This window comes from Malus sylvestris, chromosome 11 (assembly GCF_916048215.2).
Source record: "Malus sylvestris chromosome 11, drMalSylv7.2, whole genome shotgun sequence".
NCBI lineage: Eukaryota > Viridiplantae > Streptophyta > Magnoliopsida > Rosales > Rosaceae > Malus > Malus sylvestris.
The window spans coordinates 37,275,308-37,295,957 of NC_062270.1; the positions used below are offsets into that span (position 1 = coordinate 37,275,308).

The 20,650-nt window shown below is 35.8% G+C and overlaps 4 protein-coding genes across 5 annotated transcripts in view; 3 read left to right on the forward strand and 1 right to left on the reverse strand.

Annotated features, from left to right (window-relative positions):
* Nucleotides 1–7,198, forward strand: part of LOC126590036 (protein SRG1-like) — a 102,121-nt gene extending 94,923 nt beyond the window's left edge. The window contains exon 5 of the mRNA XM_050255514.1: nucleotides 7,039–7,198. The gene's annotated coding sequence lies outside the window, so the exon portion shown is untranslated. The remainder of the gene's footprint in view (nucleotides 1–7,038) is intronic.
* On the forward strand, nucleotides 2,465–7,198 carry LOC126590035 (protein SRG1-like). Of its 2 annotated transcripts, none has more exons than XM_050255510.1 (4): nucleotides 2,465–2,787; nucleotides 4,797–5,044; nucleotides 5,728–6,052; nucleotides 6,773–7,198. In XM_050255510.1, exons 1-4 carry the CDS (start codon nucleotides 2,509–2,511, stop codon nucleotides 7,016–7,018), a joined length of 1,098 nt encoding a protein of 365 aa, XP_050111467.1. In that variant the 5' UTR covers nucleotides 2,465–2,508; the 3' UTR covers nucleotides 7,019–7,198. The 2 variants fall into 2 exon arrangements, with proteins under 2 accessions (XP_050111467.1, XP_050111468.1); XM_050255511.1 differs by lacking the exon at nucleotides 6,773–7,198 and adding an exon at nucleotides 6,357–6,708.
* A 4,779-nt stretch (nucleotides 7,199–11,977) lies between these two features.
* On the reverse strand, nucleotides 11,978–12,628 carry LOC126590467 (uncharacterized). The gene has a single exon (XM_050255920.1). It carries the CDS (start codon nucleotides 12,626–12,628, stop codon nucleotides 11,978–11,980), a length of 651 nt encoding a protein of 216 aa, XP_050111877.1.
* A 2,783-nt stretch (nucleotides 12,629–15,411) lies between these two features.
* LOC126590468 (protein SRG1-like) lies at nucleotides 15,412–16,133 on the forward strand. Its single transcript, XM_050255921.1, has 3 exons — nucleotides 15,412–15,469; nucleotides 15,540–15,697; nucleotides 15,993–16,133. The coding sequence occupies exons 1-3, from the start codon at nucleotides 15,412–15,414 to the stop codon at nucleotides 16,131–16,133; spliced, it is 357 nt and encodes a 118-aa protein (XP_050111878.1).
* Nucleotides 16,134–20,650: the final 4,517 nt, after the last annotated feature.

Here is a 20,650-nt window from a genome sequence, read left to right on the forward strand (position 1 = left end):
AGAAAAATAATACCCGACCATAAAAATAGTTAGGAAGAAAATATGATGCGAGGACCCGATCCACCAACTTGTAGAATTATCTGAGAATCGGGCCATACGGCCTACTTCCAATAACATTGATATTATTCCCAACTTGGTAATTACCATATGCACAATCCGTCAGGTGTGAGGTTTTATCACAAAATGTCTCGGTATAAGTATGATATTTAAACTCTTCTTTTTTTATCTGAGAACCGGGTCATACGACCCACTTCCAATAACACCGATATTATCCCAACTTGGTAATTACCATATGCACAATCCGTCAGGTGTGGGTGGTGTGGGGTTTTATCACAAAATACCTCGGTATAAGTTGAAGTGGGATTTTAAACTCTTCTTTTCTTATTGATATGGTTGATGTGGGACATTTCCAATAATATCGATATTTTCCCTAACTTGGTAATTACTGTGGATGCAAATTTTCTCCTCCTCGATCTTGGACGATTTTGCACGTACAAAACAACTAGCACCTTAGGTTAAGGCCAAAAGCCTCACGCGCCCACGATGAATGGGGGGGGCTTTGGCCGAAGAACCTCTGATGCCAAAGTTAGAATTTTAGAGAGAAATAGTGTTTAGAGTATTTTGGATTTTTGCCAAAGTGTTGGAATTAGTGTTTGGTGAAAATGGGAACCAATTTATAGGAGAGGAAAGGATGGCCATCCACTTAGTAGGGTTTTAGGTTTTGTTTTGGTTTAATTAGCCAATTAATTGGCTAATTAAACATAAAAGGAAATGCTTTTGTGGTTATGGAATTTATTGGCTAATAAAAAGGAAGAAATGGTGAAAAAGGTAGAAAAGGTGATGGATGAGGTTTTGAAATGGGGATAGTCGGCCCTTTTGTGGGAGTTAGGGTAAAGTGAAAGGTCTAAATGCTAATTAAGGGAATAATTAGCTAATTAACCCATTAATTAGCTATTTATCATTATTTTAGAAGGAATGTTTTAGGAATTATGGAATAAGTATAGTATTTAGCTAATTGATTAGCTAAATAATGAAATAGGAAATATATGAATAAATTAGGTTTTAAGTTGATACCTAGTTTGGGCACTTTTGACTTGGTTGAAGGATAATTGCCCGCTGCTTGCGCGTAGGAATCCCGGTATGCCCCAAGGGTAGTTTTGTCTTCTTTTGTCAAAGATCCACATGTCGCCTTGTGAATATTTTTTGTTCCACAATTACCACCTACACAATCCGTCAGGTGTGGGGTTTTATCACAAAAGACATCGGTATTAGTTGGAGTGAGGTTATGATATTTAAACTCTTCTTTTCTTATTGATACGCTTGATGTGGGACATTTCAACACGTCCCTTCACGTGGGACCCAATTAGTGGGTCACACGTGGAAGATCCACACATCGACAACCACGTAGAGCCAAGGGGACTCATCCTACACACGGGGCCAAGGGACCCACAATCATCACGTGGGGTCAAGGGGACTCACCCATCACGTGGTAGTATAGTACGGGTCCGCTTCTTGACTATGATACCATGTAGTATCATTAGAGGGCCGGGCCATACAGCCTACTTCCAACAATACTGATATTATCCCTAACTTGGTAACTATCACCTGTATAATCCGTCAGATGTAGGATTTTATCATAAAAGGTCTCGGTATTAGTTGAAATGATATTAAAATATTTAAACTATTATTTTCTTATTGATACGGTTGACGTGAGATATTATCTGAGTAAATAAGGCAAATAAAAGTAAGCGAAACCAAATGCAACCGTTTCAGGCATAGTAGTTGTTAACGAATAAACCACGTGTTCTTTCTGAAAGAGAGATATTCTAAAGGGGTGTGCTATCCACACACCCCATTTTACTTCTCACACACCCCTTGATAATTTCTATCCATTGATCTTCTTCAATTCATCCGATCCGACAGTCGCAAATTAAAAAGGTGTGTGAGAAGTAAAATGGGGTGTGTGGATATCACACCCCATTCTAAATCAGACCAAGATTGAAGGGTCAGTTGGTGACAGGTCCACATCCAACTATTGAGCTCATACAGAAAGTGATTCAATGACCTGGCTTCTCTGCCCTCTCACTTCTCATACACTCTCATCCCTTCTTATTTGTGCGGTCACGATTAAGTCACATCAACATTTTATATTACTATTGTTTTTTGTCATCTTATCGCTATAAAAAAAATTAATATAAAATATTGACGTGACTTATCCGTGATCACACAAAATAAGAGAAGAAGGGAGTGTATGAGAAGTTGGGGGGGTTGGTGACAGGTCCACATCCAACTATAGGCTCATACAGAAAGTGAGGCACAAAGGACAAAGTCTCAATTACCTCAAAAAAAAAAAAAAAAAAAAAAAGGACAAAGTCTCAATAACAAAGCAACCTTTGATCATGTAAATCCCACAATTAATCTATATATATATATATATATATATATATATATATATATATATGAGCCCATCTAAAACACCATTGCTCACAGCGTACCCAAAAGCTGAGTATGGAAAAAACGACATCTGCCAGGAAGAGCTTGTACGGTGGTTCTCTTCATGTTCCTAGTGTTCAAGAATTCGTAAAGAAGCCAATACTCACAATCCCACCAAGATACTTACAGCCTCATTATCAAGATGGTGAGCATGAGATGATCATCAATTCTGATCATCATGCTCATCAAATACCATCCATTGACATGCAGAAATTGCTTTCCCAAGAATCAACCAATTCTGAAGCTGAACTAGCCAGGCTCCATTTTGCTTGCAAAGAGTGGGGTTTTTTCCAGGTAATTAAGTAAACTAGCTTTACCACTTATATCTTTCATCAAATAGTTCTGATTGTTTTTCGCCCACGAGTTCGAAGAATTTGTCGATAATCATTTATGGCTGGTTTACGTAACCCTAATTAAAAAATGAGAAAATGAATTGAGAATGAATCAGAATCAAATTCTTATTGAAGTTGTTTACTTAAATGTTATGGAATCAGAGTATGAATGAAATTGAATTCATATGAGTTATTTACTAATTCACTTGAATCGGAATATAAATCAATATGATCATTAAAATGCCTTATCTTTTTTATTTTATCTTTATATTTATTTTTAATAACATTTCAAACAATTATTTTTATTTGTTTGATTAAAGTGGAGTTAAAAAACCCTAGCCAAATCATCTTCTCCGCAAACCAAACAAGTTAAAAATTTGTAACCCACTCATCCTCCTGTATGCCCAGGAAAGCCACTAAACGAGCTCTTAGTACTGGTTTAGTATTGAGGTGCTTTTATAAAAAGTAGGTATAAAAAAAAAGCTGAACTCAAAAAAGTGTTTGGTAAACACTTAAAAAAAAGCTTATTTTCATAGTTTTGGATGAAAAAAGCTGAAAACATGAAGCAGCAAAAATCAGTTTATTCTCATAACACAGCAGAAGCAGTTTTTTTTTTCAAAGCATAGCAATACCAAACTAACCTTTAGTCTAATATCTTCTACTCTTCGTTGGCGATGTGAAGATTAATACATAAAGGGGTAATCATATAATTAAAGGGACCGACTCGTGTCTCCAAATTTTTTACGTAAAATTTGACACAAGTTTTAAGCCATTAAATTATCCCACTATCAATAGTTGAGATTTTAACCTTTGATTTTTTTTTTTAAATAAAAACATACATTGGAAAAAAAAAATTGAAACCTTTTTTAATTAATTACTAGCATATGGGCACACACAAAGTGTGTGAGAAAAAATTTTATTTTTGTTTTTGAAATAGAAGGAGAGAGGAAGAGAGTGAGAAATTTTTTAATTTTTTTTTAAATTAGAGATATGTTAGGATTACATGTAGGTGAGGCTTTGAAAAAAAAACAGTAAAATTTGATTGTGTGAAATTGCATTTCTGCCTTATATTTCTTATTCATGTTCTGTTTTAATTAGAGGGTTAAACTAGTAATTTAATAGGATTTTGGTTGACAATGAGTGTTTTATTAAGGCCAAATTTTTTCCGTGATCTTTGTGGTGATACTCTACTTTTAAATAGACCCTTATGGTGAAAAAGCTATTAATTGTAATCCTGTGGTGAAATTTGTTATCAATCATAGTCCAAATTGAGTTTTTCCTCATTCTTTTGTCATTTATAGGGGCAAACTTGTTATTTTCATTTTTATTGATTCCATCAACCAATCATAAAGCGTCATATGGACATAAATTTTTTTATTTTTAAAACTTTTAGAGCTACAATAAAAGAATAAATAAACAATAAAATTACAAGGTTCATATTATTAGACTTTCTCATTTCAAGAGAGCCAAGAGTACAAATTCAAGATTTAAAAAATCACAAAATACCTCACCGCGTTTAGGTTAGAATATCAGTTATTATGCAAACATTGAATTTAGTTTCATTTCAAGAACAGTGGTGGACGGGATGGCTAGGGTTATGTGAGAAAGAGGGGGGAAGGTGGTGGGTGGTCGATGTGGCTATGGCTGACAAGGGTAGGGATTGGGGAGGGATTTGTTCTTTTTTTTTTCCTTCTATTTTTGTTGATTATAAAAAAGTGAAATTACCAAAAAGAAAAAAAAATGGAATGACCTTTTTGCCCCTGCATGTGGATGAGATTTTGATAGAAATTTCAATTTAGACTATGATTGATAATGTACTTCACCACAGGGTTAAGATAATGTTCTTCTTTTCCTTGGTGAACTTGGCTACTTTCCTAACCTATGCTTTTTCACCTTGCCCGCATACTGAATTTTTAGAATTTGCTATTCGTAGGTTTTTGGCCATAGTATTCACTCTATATATTTTTGCAGTTGGTAAACCATGGTGTGAGCTCTTCCGTGTTGGAGAAAATGAAGACAGAAACTCAAGAGTTCTTCAACCTACCCATGGAAGAGAAGAAAAAGTTCTCGCAACAGCCAGGAGACATTGAAGGTTATGGACAAGCATTTGTAGTTTCTGAAGACCAAAAACTCGATTGGTCTGACATGTTCTTCTTGACCACCCTTCCTGTCCAATTGAGGAAGCCTCACCTACTCCCAAAGCTCCCTTCTCCTTTCAGGTCCTCACGCGATCTCAAATATATATGTTTGTGTGTTATTTTGTGCAATATGAATGTGAATGCATGAATATATTGAAGAGTAATGTTGTTTAGTAAAAGAAAAAAAGTGACCTCATTGCTGATAATCACGATATATAGTGCTCCATATAATGAGCAAATAATGTCAACAAATGTTACTGCTAACTTTAATTATAATGAGCAAAAAATTATTACACATATTATTACCTTAATTATATATAAATTATTTGCACATATATAGTGCTACATATACGTACAAAAATATTATACCAATTAGTTTACCTATACAAAATTATAATGAGCAAATCATTTATTTTTATATGTAACTTATTTTTTATGTATTATTACATATATTGAGCAATAATAATATGTATTGTCAAATAATTAATTTATATTTTTATAATTATAGGTAAATTATTTTTTAAGCAAATAACAATTCTTTTATTATGTAGGTAATTCATTTTGCATTATTCATTCTACATATGCTGGGCACAATTTATTATCATAAGATATATGTACAAATAATAAGTAAATTAATATTGAATCAAATAACATTAATTTATTTTGTAGGTAAATTATTTTGCATATATTGTAACATATTTTAGGCACATTTTATTATTATAAGATAGATGTACAAATAATTCACCTATATTTTTTCAATGCAGAGAGACTTTAGAAACTTACTCATCGGAACTGAAAAACCTAGCCATGACTATCCTATCACAAATGGAAAAAGCTTTGCAGATGGAAGCCAAGGAAGTAACCAACATATTCGAAGGTGGATTGCAAGCGGTGAGGGTCAACTATTACCCTCCATGTCCTCAGCCGGGGAAAGTCCTCGGTCTGCCCCCTCACTCTGATGGTGGAGCTCTCACCATCCTCCTACAAGTCAATGAAATGGATGGCCTCCAAGTGAAGAAAGATGGGATTTGGGTTCCAGTGAAGCCACTACCGGATGCCTTTATTGTGAATATTGGAGACGTTCTAGAGGTAATGATTTTCACCGGTAACTTTAACCATTTGAATATTATCTTGCTCGATACATATATAGATGAAAGGAGATGAAAATGTTATCCAACTGTCATTTTCATACCATTGACCAACAGGTGATCACTTCTTTTTTAAACGCGTAAATATTTGATATTACAAATGAGTTTACACCGTAGAAAAAAATATTTGGTAAAAAATGAATTTTACTCCAACATACCAATTTTCACTCTGGTGAGTATATATAAAGAGTGTAGTGTTACGAACGAGAGTTAGTTGTGTTGATAAGGATTGTTCTCTTTGCTAGACCAAGGTTTAAGTTCGAGTCTTGCTACTGGTAGTCAATCTTGGTGAGGGACATGTAAAAATTAAAAAAAAAAGGGGCTAAATCCCTCTCTGTAAGTCCTCAAAGAGGCATGTAGCCAGTATGCCCTAGATCTGAAATGGGATAGCCTCCTCTCGCTCTAAACCTTTTGTTACTGAAAAAAAAAAAGAGTAGTGTCATCCATATCATGTTTACTGACTATATTGTTAAGCATGTAAATCTTTCACACATAGCTTAATCTTCGATAACTTTTTACTGCGTGAGTGCGTCCTATATTTTGTGAGAGGTGTGTTGAACAATTATTTCAAACAAAATCTTGGTCCTTAATAATTTATACCTATTGCAGCTATTGCCACCTTTTATTTTAGTGTTTAAATATGTGCATGTATGCATGGCAGATTATAACAAATGGGACGTATCGTAGCATTGAACATCGTGCAACTGTGAACTCTGAAAAAGAAAGGCTCTCAATCGCCACATTTTACAACCCCAGAGTTGATGGTGAAATCGGCCCGGCCTCTAGCTTGATCACTAAGCAAACACCTGCAGCATTTAAAAGGCTGAGTGTTGAAGAATATTTCAAAGGTTTTTTTGAACGTAAGCTTCATGAAAAGTCTTTTCTTGACGAATTGCGGATTAAGTAATGATGTTAAGCAGTAGAGAGATCTATCTGAAGAGAATAAAAAGGTTTATGTAAATTTCTGAAGAGAATAAAAAGGTGTATGTTGTAAAATTAATATTGACTAAATGATGTCTTAATTGTCATAAATTATCATCTAATGATAAGTTTGGACGCCATTCTCTGGTTGTTATCACGAGACAAATCTGGAGTAATGCTAGGGAGACTATATTTTTGTATCATATTAGTGTATCATTTTATATGACATTGACAAGTAATGTATACAATCAATATCCAATGAGATAAATTAATTAATAAGCATGGCATGTACTTACCATATGAAATGGTACACTAATGGTTAAAAAATGCGGTCTCTCAAAAAAATTTTGACAAAGTATAGTTATATTTTCTTTTTCTTTTCTTGGATATGATGCTTAATTTATTTGACAACCTCATAGTTGAAAACTCTAACAATGAGTGCATCACAATTAATTTATTGCTTAAGCATCCCAAATTTTAAAAGGACATGAAATTCTTGTTTGCCTTGTGAGGTTATACAATTAAAACACAAAATAATGAGTGACTTACCTGATTCCAACGACGGCCATGGAAGTCGAACACGAAAACATGCAGGGCACGGCAACACAAGATCTTCTATAAACTTCTAGCCGGATACAACTACTCTATGGGAAGCATTATGTTGTGTGTTCTAGGGCTTATAGGAACCAGTGTTTTTATATAGGCTAAAAGCTAGGGTTTCCATCCATAAAGGAAACCTAAACTTACTTTATTAGCCTCCAAGTTAAGTATCATAATCATATTCAATTAAGGATTCCATCAATCCTATTTCCAATATAAGACACCTTATATAGGATTAATATCTTTAAGAGATCAAATCACAATCAACATTATTCTTCAATATTACATTCCTATTACATGTAGTAGACCACTTAAAGGTCGATTTATATTGGATAAATCCAACAATTCTTACATATTCCATTACGGGCATAAGGGACCCGTTGCAGAAAACCCAATTTTACCATGGACAATGAAAGTTCGTTGTGAAATAAATGGTTTTAATAATGGGCAAAACTGGCTCGTAATAGAAAATATTAAAATAATAACGCGCCAGTAAAGTCCATTGTATTTAATTGATATGACCACAAGAGTAGCCCGTTGTTTAGATAAATTTAATCACAGCCCCTTTTTGAAATCAACCACAGTTCATAAATGTTGTAGATGTAATTTATTTATTTAATCAACCAATATAATATTATAATTTGATATTTGTTATCAGTCAAACCCTACTCCATCTAAAAAAATTCCCAATATATACCATTTCCATAGCTGAGGACACCAACCACCGAGTCTCACCCATTCGCTTCCATCAGTGGTTTTATTTCTCTCTCAAAGTCCCACCCCAACCTTCATTCCCACCCCCACATTCACCCCCACCTTCTTCGCAATCGCAACCGTCTCTCTAAGCAAACCCTAGCAGTCGTGGCATCATGCTTCCGTCTTCGCGATGCCAAAGTTCATGCCGATTACCGGGAGCTGGACGCAATGTCCGGCCTTGTTATGGGAAAGATCTCCCTTAGGTAATCCTGCTCTCATTTTCAATTTTGATGTCCTCGAAGACTCAACGATGCTATCTTCGAACCTATTTTTGTTTCCTTAATTCCTTGAGTAAATTATAGTTATGATCCCTTAACTTTAACTCAATAGAAGCAATGGTCCCTTAACTAAAAATCCATTATCATTGGTCCTTCAACTTTAATTCAACTGGAGAAATGATCCCTTAACTTTAACTCAATTGTAGCAATGATCCTTCTAACATAACTCGTTTTGACAAAAATTTTGACGTAGTTGACAAAAATGACCATAATCACACACTTTGATGAGTTGAGGGACCCTAATTATATAAATGGTTATTCCAACATAACTTATTTTTACAAAATTTTGAAGAAATTGATGAAAAAGACTATAGCTACACATTTTGATAAGTTGAGGGACCAATGGTAATTGATTTTTAGTTGAGGGACCATTGCTACAATTTACTCTAATTCCTTTGCCATTTTGTAAAGGAACTGCTATTATGTGACTAATAGAAGTAGAAAAGAAGGAAAAAAAGGGGTTGAAATTTGGCTTATGCTGCCAGTATAGATGTTTTTACAAGTGGTTGGGTTATGCAGAGAAGGGAAATGTCGGATTTATTTGTTCTAAAAGAGGTATGAATTAGGGAAATTCTGAGGTGCTTAGCTTGAATTTGATATGTTATTATTCCTTTTAAGTGTGGCCTGATAGAATTGGATTTAGATTTATTATGTAGTTTCTTTTTTTTTTTAAACAATTTTGATCAAATTTTCTGTTATCAGTGAATTTAGTGTTTGATATTCTCAAATATTTTAGTATGGGGATCTATATTTGCACTGTTGAACTTCAAGCATCTAAGGATTCCACATTTAAGGATGCAGGCATGTTGTTCTTTAAATACAATTTTCGTCACCTAATCTGTTAAGACAATCTCCAATGGTGGGCTAAATGCTAAACTACCCCCCCCCCCAAACAATCTCCAACCCATGCTAAAACATTGAGCTAAATGCCAAATGTTAAAGTTGGGCAAATGGTAAAGTTGGGCCAAATAGCCCCCAAAATCCCCCCCGTGCGACTGGACTCGCTGGCAATTGGGCCAGTCTCGGCTCGGTCACGCTCCAACGCACCCCATGCGGTGCGCTTGCAAACCTTTCCCGACAAGGGTGGTCCTCGCTGTCAGCCGTTTGTCGACCAACCAAAAATCCCAACAGCTATAATTTGAATCCAAGGGCTTGGTTTAACGGACCGTTGGTTGATCCAACGGTCTGATTCAAATTTAATTTTTTTAAATATGTTATTTTAAAATACATTGAATCCAACGGCTGAAATCGAATATAATCAAATCTAACGGTAAAAAAAAATCTAACGGCCTAAATTTAAATCCAATGGCTAAAATAATTTTAAAAAATTATTTAACTCAAAATTCACCCAAAAACTCTATAAATACCTATGTATTTGTTCAAACATCCACACAAAACTCAAATTTCTCCTACAATTCTTCCAATTTATCTTTCTACCATTTCTTTCCATTTCCAAATTGTTCAACATGGTAAGAGAGCATATTAGAGGTCGTAATTGGACCTGTGAGGAAGATGTTGCTTTATGCTTGGCATGAGTTTCTGTTAGCGAAGATGGTGTAGTTGGCACAAATCAAAATAAGAAGCTTTTGTGGGATAAAATCATTGCAAAGTTTCAAGAAAACTACAATGGCGGTGGGCGGGATGGTGGTGGTGTTTATGATCAGTGGAAGACTATCAATAAAGCATGCACTTTATGGAAGGGAAGCTTGGAGAGAGCCGTGGTTGGCATGGCTAGTGGAAGGAGCGCCACAGAAATTGTGAGTTTTGTTCTTAATATTTTATTTGTCATGTACATAATATTATTTTGCAACTAATTATTTTTATGTATTTTTTGCATAGGGTAACAAAGCAATGGAAATTTACAAGACAAGAGTAACACCAAAAAATCAAGTTTTTAAGTTGCAACATGCTTGGGATGTCCTCAAGGATTGTCTGAGGTAGGGTACCGATGCGGACCAACAATGGGGAAGATTATTTCAACGTGAAGCCGCACAAACAAATGTCGTCGATGAAGGTGTCGATGAAATGACCACATCTCCTTCTTTTGCAAGGCCCTCAGGAAGAGATAAGCAAAAGGAAGCAAAGAGAAAGGGAAGACCCAAGATCCGATGAGTGGACACTTTGGTACCGGAATTGCAAAATTGAACGAAACCCATAGCGCTCGCCATGAAGAAATGGCCTGAATGCGTTTGCAAATGAAGGAAATCTCAGATAGGGAGTAAGATAGATTTGAAATTGAATTTGTGATGGAGGACCTCAGCAAATACAATCCAGAGAGGAAGAAGTTCTTACGTGGTAAGTAAAAGGAAATTTTGCAAAAGTCTGCCTCAAGGAGTATGTTTCAAGATGATGAATCCTCTAAATCCTATATCCCAAGATTTCAACAAAGTCCATCACCAAGTGAAGATGGTGGATATGATTATTAAGTTTATGTAGTGTATGAATTATGTGCTTTATTAATTACGTTTATTAATTGTCGTTTGTGTTAAGTTTATGTAGTTTATTAATTATGTGGTTTATGAATTATCGGTTGTATTAAGTTTATGTGGTTTATGTATTATCGGTTGTATTGTTTCTATTAATCTAGATGCCTTCAATAATTATTGTACTTATTATTCCACATTTTGATGTAGAATAGATGCCTTCAATAAATCAACCTCCATTCAATAATTTATCCAACGTACTAGACAAAATACTTTGCACAAGAAGGCGCTTAAATTTATTACTAGAAAATAACAACTTAGTACACTTAAAATTATTACATAAATGCTTAACCAACATCATCAACATTCACCTTCTTGGTGCCATACATGCTCAACCAAATCCTTGCGGAGTGTGTCATGACATTAAGGAGCTTGAATTCTATTTAAACGTCGCATATACTCACTCAAGGTGACCCTATCCTGTCGGGTCTCATATGTGGTTGGAGTGAGATATTCAACATCTCTTGCAATAGCTCTCGCATGTGTTGGTTGGTCATCATCCACATCTTCGTCCGAATCTTCTTCAATTTCGATGTACTCATCTTCCACAATTATGTTGTGCAAAATTATGCACGTCATCATGATTGAATGGAGGTATTCGAACTACCAAAATAGTTCTGGCCCTCTAACAATGGCTCATCGAGCTTGTAGGATCTCGAACGCTCTCTCCACATCCTTCATGTAAGACTCTTACCTCTGCGAAAATAATTTTTTCTTTGCACTATCGAGATGAGAAAAACTTTTGATAAAGGTAGACCAACTAGGATAAATATCATCAGTTAGGTAGTAACCTAGCTCATACTTATTACCATTTACCTTGTACCGAAATTATGGTGCCCATCCATTGACAACATTTTCGAGCAAATGAGAAGACCAAAGAACGTTGATATCATTGTTTGATCCAGGAACGCCGAAGAAAACATGCCAAATCCATGTGTCATAAGACGCCACAACCTCGAGCACGATGGTTAGCTTGTTATGACAGCCATTGAATTGACTAGCCCAACCAGTAGGATAATTCTTCCACTCCCAATGCATACAATCGAGACTTCCTATCATGCTAGGGAATCCTTTTTTGTCTACTTTGCGTAAAAGCCTCTTCAAGTCTTCACGATTTGGGTTGTGGAGGTATGTGGCTCCATATATGCCTTCAATTGTCTTATAGAAGCGCTTCAAGTTCTCAATAGCAGTACTTTTTGCAAGTCGGCAATACTCATCAGTTGAGTTTATAGAGCACCCATTAGCTAGCATGCGAAAAGCAGATGTGAGATTCTGATGAGGTGATAGACCTTGTCGGCCTGCGGCATCTAGCCTCCTTGCAAAGTAGTGGTCATGATTGATAACTGCGTTCAAGATGCTTTCAAAATGCTCTCTCCTCATCCGAAACCGCCTCCAAAAATCATGAGCAGGAAATCTCGAACGCTCGATGAAATAATCTTTCATCATTTGGTCATGACACTTTTCTCTATCACGCTGCATATATGAACGCCCGTGACAGAACCACGATGGCTAGATTCTCCATGGTGCTCAGATTTCATAAACAAGTTGACAAGTTCAACTTCGGCGTTGTACAATTATGCATCTTTTATCACTCATTGATGTGATATTGAGGATTTTTAGGAAACAAAAACTCTTTGAAAGTTGAAAGATTGGTGAATATAGAGGATGATTGAAGGTTGAAAGGTTGTGTGATCAACAAATATTGGACATATGTTTATATAGAGGATGATTGATGAAAGTTGAACGGTTGGTGAAAGTTGAAAGTTTGGTGTTAAACGGTTGGTGAATTAAAAATTTGGTGTTGAACGGTTGGTGAATTGAAAGTTAGCCCAAGGTTGAAAGATGGTGAAAGTTGAAGGCTTGCTTTGTGAAAAATTTAGTGATTTTTCAATATTTATCGGAATTTAAATTTTTTTAGATTAAAATGTTCATAAAATTAATTTACGTTAGTCTATATATTTATTTATTTTTTTAATTTAATTTAAGAAAAAAAATTGCCTAAGTTCATTCTTTAATAATCCGGGGCTAAAATTTTAGGCCAGAACTGTTGGAGTAGAAAAATTGTTTCTGGGCTAAAGGCTAAATTTTCTGGGCTAAAATATTTGGCTTTTAGCCCAACCATTGGAGATGGTCTAATAGCTTAAAGGTCTTAACGCCTCTTTTTCTTTTACTGTTGCTTTTGTTAATTCAGGGTTATACAATTTGCAATTTACTATTGAATTATATTTGATACAATACAAGGTACAACAATAAATCAGTATGGTTCAATAATTATTTGGATTGTGATGATTCCTTTTATATTCTTGTGACTTGACATCAGTGTGTGAAATGTAGGTAAAAATGGTACAAGTGCCATGAAGATTATACAATTAACACAACATCGCCAACTCTTTCACTTAACTGCTTTATGAGAGCTTTCTCAGGTACTACCGCTCTATTTCTCTATTTTGGGAGATTTTTCTTTATTAAGACTAAACTCTACTCATTTGTTTGCATACACTATTCGAACCCTAAGTTATGTATTTACTCCATTCATTGTATATGCAATGTTAATTTTACACTCGTGCTCTTGTCAAAGTTGTTATGTATATTTGTTCGAGTCTTTATTGGTTAATTTTTGGCTTCTTGTATGGACTGTTGGAGACTCGTACATCTGGTCAAGTCTTTACTTGTTAACTTTTGGCTTGTTTTGTATATCTATTCACTTTTCTTGATTGAGATCAAATGTATATTCCCACCTATAGATCTATATGCTTATGTCCATGCATATAGAGAGAGGCAACAATTGTTGAGGCTCAAGCATTAAGGGCAGTAGTTCACTCCTTTGTTTGGAGGTGTCCAAAGAAATGTGAAGTCTTCAAGTGACAATGTTCTTGTTATTAGAGGCGTATTTGATACTTTGTGGGTAGTTTGGTATTTCTTTAGTATAACTTATCGATTTTGTTGTTAGCTTTAGTGTATAGTTTGTAGTACTTGAATCATGATTTTTTATGGAATTATTAAATCATAGTAAATGTGCAATTTTATATATAAATAATATATATATATATATATAGTAAATGATTTTATATATTTTTTTAGGTTTTTTAGCCAAAATGGTCCCTGAGATATGCATAACACATCACTTTGGACCCTGAGATTGAAAATCAATAGAAATGGTCCCTTAGATTGTCCACCATCCATTATTTTGGTCATTCCATCAAGTGTTTCATAGCTCTTGGTCGGAAGTTTGGGCAATTTTCAAAACTTTGTAACTCAATCGTTTCTTAACCAAATTCGACCCATAATATATCAAAATGAAGATAGGAAAGTGTAGAACAAGATTATACAAATTTGGAAGCCCAATGGTTGCCAAAGATGGCCTGAAAATTCCAAATGGTTGCCAGAGATGGCCGGAAAATAGCCTGAAAGGTGACTGGTCCGCGGAAAAACTGGAAATCTTACTGGAAACTGGGTAAATTTTAAATATTCATAACTTTTTCAATACTTAATGAAATTGAGTGATTTAAAAACAAAAATCATACTTCTCGACAAGACGAAGAGAATGGTACCTTTCTTGATGACTAACTTGCCGTGGTTTGGCAGGAAAATAGCTTGAAAGTGGCTGTCTTGGTCTCTAGTTAGCCACTTTCGAGCCGCTTTTCGGACAAACCACGACGAGTTAGCTATCAAAAAAGGTATCATTCTCTTCGTCTCATCTAGAAGTATGGTTTTAATCTTTGAATCACTCGATTTCGTTGAGCATCGAAGAAGTTATGAACATTTAAAGTTTACCCAGTTTCCGGCGAATTTTCCAGTTTTCCCGCCGACCAGTCACCTTTCGGGCTATTTTCTGGCCATCTCTGGCAACCATTGGGCTTTCAAATATATATAATCTTGTTCTACACTTTCCTATCTTCATTTTAATATATTATGGGTCGAATTTGGTTAAGAAACGATTGAGTTACGAAGCTTTGAAAATTGCCCAAACTTATGACCAAGAGCTTCGGGACACTTAATGGAGTTTTTAATGGAAGGACCAAAATAATGGATGGTGGATAATCTCAGGGACAATTTCTATTGATTTTCAATCTCAGGGACCAAAGTGATGTGTTATGCAAATCTCAGAGACCATTTTGGCTAAAAAGCCATTTTTTTTTTTGGAAATTTTTGTATAACGGGCATTAGACGTGGTCGATCTGTAATCCACAACCACCATAGTGCATGTGGTTTTAGGTCCCAATTTACCACGGTCACAATTCGTGGTTATATCACATTTGACAATGGCATTGCCCGTGGTAAAAACTGATATTTTTTATCACATTCAGATTACTAACGAACGTAGTACTCGTGGTGGATTACAATCTATCATGCGTATTCACTGTGGTAGATGAGCTTTTTTTTCTACTAGTGGTCCTCGGTCTGACCCCTCACTCTGATGGTGGAGCTTTCACCATCCTCCTACAAGTCAATGAAATGGATGGCCTCCAAGTGAAGAAAGATGGGATTTGGGTTCCTGTGAAGCCACTACCGGATGCCTTTATTGTGAATATTGGAGACGTTCTAGATGTAATGATTTTCATTGGTACTTTAACCATTTGAATATTATCTTGCTCGATACATATATAGATAAAAATGTTATCCAACTGTCATTTTCATACCATTGACCATCAGGTGATCAATTCTTTTTTAAATGTATATATAGTTCATATTACAAATTAGTTTACACCGTAGAAAAATATTTGGTAAAACAAATTTTACTCCAACTCAGTACCAATTTTCACTCTGGTGAGTATATATAAAGAGTGTAGTGTTGCGAACGAGTTGAGTTGAATTGATAAGAATTTTTCTTTTTGCATGGCAGATTATAACAAAAGGGACGTATCGTAGCATTGAACATCGTGCAACTGTGAACTCTGAAAAAGAAAGGCTCTCAATCGCCACATTTTACAACCCCAGAGTTGATGGTGAAATCGGCCCGGCCTCTAGCTTGATCACTGAGTAAACCCCTGCAGCATTTAAAGGCTGGGAGTTGAAGAATATTTCAAAGCATTTTTTGAACGTAAGCTTCATGGGAAGTCTTGTCTTGATGAATGAGGATTAAGTAATGATGTTAAGCAGTAGAGAGATCTATCTAAAGAGAATAAAAAGGTTTATGTTAATTTCTGAAGAGAATAAAAAGGTGTATGTTGTAAATTAATATGCCACCAAATGATGTCTTAATTGTCAGAAATTATCATCTAATAATAAGCGTGGACGTCTTTTTTTGGTTGTTATAATGAGACAAATTAGTAGTAATGTTAGTAAGGCTACATTTTTTTACCATATTGGTGTATCATCTCATGTGACAAGTGATGCATACAACTAACGTCCAATGAGATAAATTAATTAACTGGCGTGGCATGTACACATCACTTGCCGCATCAGATGGTACACTAATGTGGTTAAAAAATGTGGATTGCTAACTCACATTATGGAGGGAGTCTCACAAAAACAACTATCAAAAGCATGTATCTCCAAATTTCCAATAATGTTCATATTATTTCCTTAATTCTTCATAATATTTGTATGTTTTGCAATCTGGTTGCGTTACTATCAAGCAGTTGTCCCTTTAATCACTACTCCAAAACTGGTGTAATGTGTCGGAGATTGGTGGCGATTTTATACAAAATAATGTCAAATAAGAAATTTTTGACAGCCTTTTTACATGATGTCGGATGATAAAGCATTACTGTTGCTTATAATCTACATAAATTAAAAATGTCGAATATAACCGACACTAATGTAGGTGTGAGCCCAAATTAGATTAGGAATATAATTATGTTTCCTAGTTTGGTTATAATTCTTTTAATATTACTTGTATGACAAGTTGTATCTTCTATTTAGCCTCCTCCAAGGAGAAGAATAAAAAAAAACACAATTCAAACCTTAAACACTTTTATGTTGGCATTTGAGCAGGTTTCGGCCTGTCTCTTCCCTAAACCTTAATCCTGTTCACCGTCGTCTTTGGTGCTTCTCTTTGTTGGCTGCGTAACAGCTATTAGAATCAAGCTCAGAGGTCTCGAAACAAGAGACCTTTTTTACAACCCAAACCCAGAAAAACAAACAACACAAAAAGCCAAAACAACTGACTGCATCTTGAGAGTCTCGAGACAAGAGACTTCAACAAACAATCTAAGCCCCGAAAAAAAAAAAGGAAAAAAAAAAAAAAAACCAAAACAGAAAACACAAACCCGCTGCCTTCAATGTCTGACAATCAAACCATGATTCGTATCATGGGTTCAATCCCTGCCTCAAACGAATCCACCCACCAACGCCCAGCGCAGGCCCAAGTTGCTGAGGATGGACCCTTGCTTGTGGAGCTAACCTCCTGTGTGAATGAAACTGGGCTTGCCGAGTCTGGCACGCGTAGTTCAATTGGGCAGCAAGCAGGTTCATCTGCAGCCCACAACCAGGTTGGACAACGCACAGATGATGATGTCGGCATCAGATTGGGTAAGGACTTGCTTAGCCCACCAGCGGAAAACAAGCAGGAAATAAACCCGGGCCTATCGCTATCACTCTTGAATTTGCTTTCCGAACGCAATCCGATGATCCAAGTAACACGAGCAAAGCCTTAATTGCATTTGTTGATCTTGATACAGGTTGGATCATTGACACTGGAGCCATTGATCATATGACTTATGATCGTACTTTATTTAACTCTACAACCCCACCACCAGCATGGGATAGTATTGTCACAGTTAATGGAGGTGTTGCCCCGGTTACAGGGGGTACGATTGCACTCACTCCTACTCTCTCCTTACACAACTACTTACTTGTTCCCACACTCTCTAGCCATTTGTTATATGCGGGACAGGTCACCGAGCAATTAGACTATGTTGTGCAAATGTTTCCATCTTTCTGTTTACTTCAGGATATCCGAACTCGGGCGATCATTGGGCGTGGTACTAAGAAAAGGGGGTTGTACTATGTTGATGATGTTGCACAGGGCCGTGTTCATCAATTTCAAGGTCGTGATAGTGGGAAGTTGAAGACCATTCAGTTGTGGCATCGTCGTCTTCGGTTATTTGCGATAATTACTTCCATCATTATTTGGTAATATTTCAGATTCTTCATTAAAGTGTAATGTTTGCACATTAGCCAAAAGTCATCGAGCTTCTTATTCCCCGAGTTTGAATAGAAGAACAATTCCTTTTGAGCTAATTCATTCTGATGTGTGGGGGCCATCTTCGATTACTACTCAGCATGGTGTGCGTTGGTTTGTAACATTTGTTAATGACTGCACCAGAATGACTTGGTTGTACCTTACGAAAAATAAAAGCGATGTGGGTAATATCTTCAGAAGTTTTTATCACATGGTATTTGTGAGTTTCTATGGCTTCAAATTCTACTCATTGAGATAGGGTTTAAACCAAAAGGTTCTATGATGTTGTATTGTGATAATCAAGCAGCACGGGAGATAGCTAACAATCCGGTGCAGCATGATAGGACCAAACATGTTGAGGTGGATAGACATTTTATCAAAGAAAAGTTGGATGTTAAGTTGGTTGACATTCCGTTCATGAAGACAGAAGAACAGTTGGCAGATATTCTAACTCATACAGTTTCTGCAAGAAGGTTTCAAGACTCACTCGACAAGTTGGGCCTAGGTGATATCTCTGCACCAATTTGAGGAGGAGTGTTGGCGTGAGCCCAAATTAGATTAGGAATATAATTATGTTTCCTAGTTTGGTTATAATTCTTTTAATATTACTTGTATGACAAGTTGTATCTTCTATTTAGCCTTCTCGAAGGAGAAGAACAAAAAAAAAAAACACAATTCAAACCCTAAACACTTTTATCTACTAATGCATTGTTTCCAACAAAAATAATTTCTAGCACTTTTATCCGACATGATGTGTTTTAATTTTCAAACTTCAATGAGGAATTGGTGGTGTCGGTTGTAACTGACGGAATTAGGAATTGGGCAGAGTGATGTCAGTTGATGAAGAGTGGTGTCGGTTTAACCAACATCATTGCAGTTTGTGTCAGATACTGACTATAGTAGGTTTGTTAGTTTTTCAGAGTTGGTGTAAGTTTTTTCCGACATTACTGGTGGTTTTATTCGACAAGAATATCAAAATACCTATTTCAAAACCCTCACGCGTCTCTTTCTCCTTCACTCTTCTTGCGCTACTGCACTCCCCTTCCCCTTCCTTTTCCCTGTTGCACTCCCCTTCTCTTTCCCCTTCCCCTTCCCCACTGCATTCCACTTCCCCTTTCCCCTTCCCCGCTGCACTCCACTTCCCTTTCCCCATCCCCGCTGCATTTCTCTTCCCCTTCCCTACTACACTTCTCATTGACTGTCCATGGATGAACAATTTGAGGAGCAACTTAAGCATCCTAAAAGTGGTGAGTTTTAAATTATTTATATTAAATCGAGTTTGTGTTTTGAATATTGATTATGTTATTGGATTACTGGAATCTGGGGTTTCTTTCAATGCACTTTCTCTAAAAAAAAAAAATCTGGAGTTTCTTCATCCTAATGGTGAAATCATGGAGTTTCATTTAGCGCTCTTTCTCTAAAAGTCTCTAAGTATTTTTTTTGTCGCTAGACTATTACTAACAAAGTTAGTAAGTTACAATGGTGATAAAAGGAGCAAAGATGAAGGCCAGCCGGAAACCTCCAAACAGCAGCAAAGCTACTTGGCCATTGAGAAAGTTGGTCAAAGCCTTTTAGATAATGAAAGAGTAAATAAAGGGATGTGCTATCCACACATCATTTTTTACTTCTCCCACACCTCTTGTTAATTTCTGTCTTTGATCTTCTTCAATTCATCCGATCCAACTGTCGAAAATTAAAAGGGTGTGAGAGAAGTAAAAAAGGTGTGTGGATATCACATCTCTAAATAAAACAGAGATTGAAGAAATCAATAGCTAATTATTCAATCCCTTTAAATTGTGAATCGTTTCGAATCATGTCCGGTGCGTTTTCATAAATCTATGTAAATGCTATTCTCTTTGAACTTTATTTTTTATTTTATTCAAACATAATTATTTTTAATTTTTTAATTATTAATTGATTTAGCGGCAGTTATGGACGACAGTAGTATCTATTTATCCAACGAAATTCAACAATTAATGTCACCCGTATCCGACGTCATTGATCTTTTTATAATTTTAAATGCTTTCCTTTTTCTTGGCGGTTTAAGGGAACTAATCGACAGCAAAAGCCTTTTAGTGACGCAAGCAATGTTGTCGATTTTTTTATCCGCCATTACATGAATTTCTATTGAATTTTTGCTAATATCCGACAAAAATGGGTTTTTCTTGTCACTTTTTTAAAATGACACTACCGGGTACTTTTGTAGTAGCAGTGAATTAGCAGCATGCAACTCAAGTGATCAAAGATCAATTATCCCTTAATTGAGGGTTTGTGTTTCATTTCATCTTTCTTCGTTATCCAGCATATCTTTTCGTTTTGTTTGATAGAACAATATTTGGGTTGCTAAATTTAGCTACATATATAACAGGTCAACC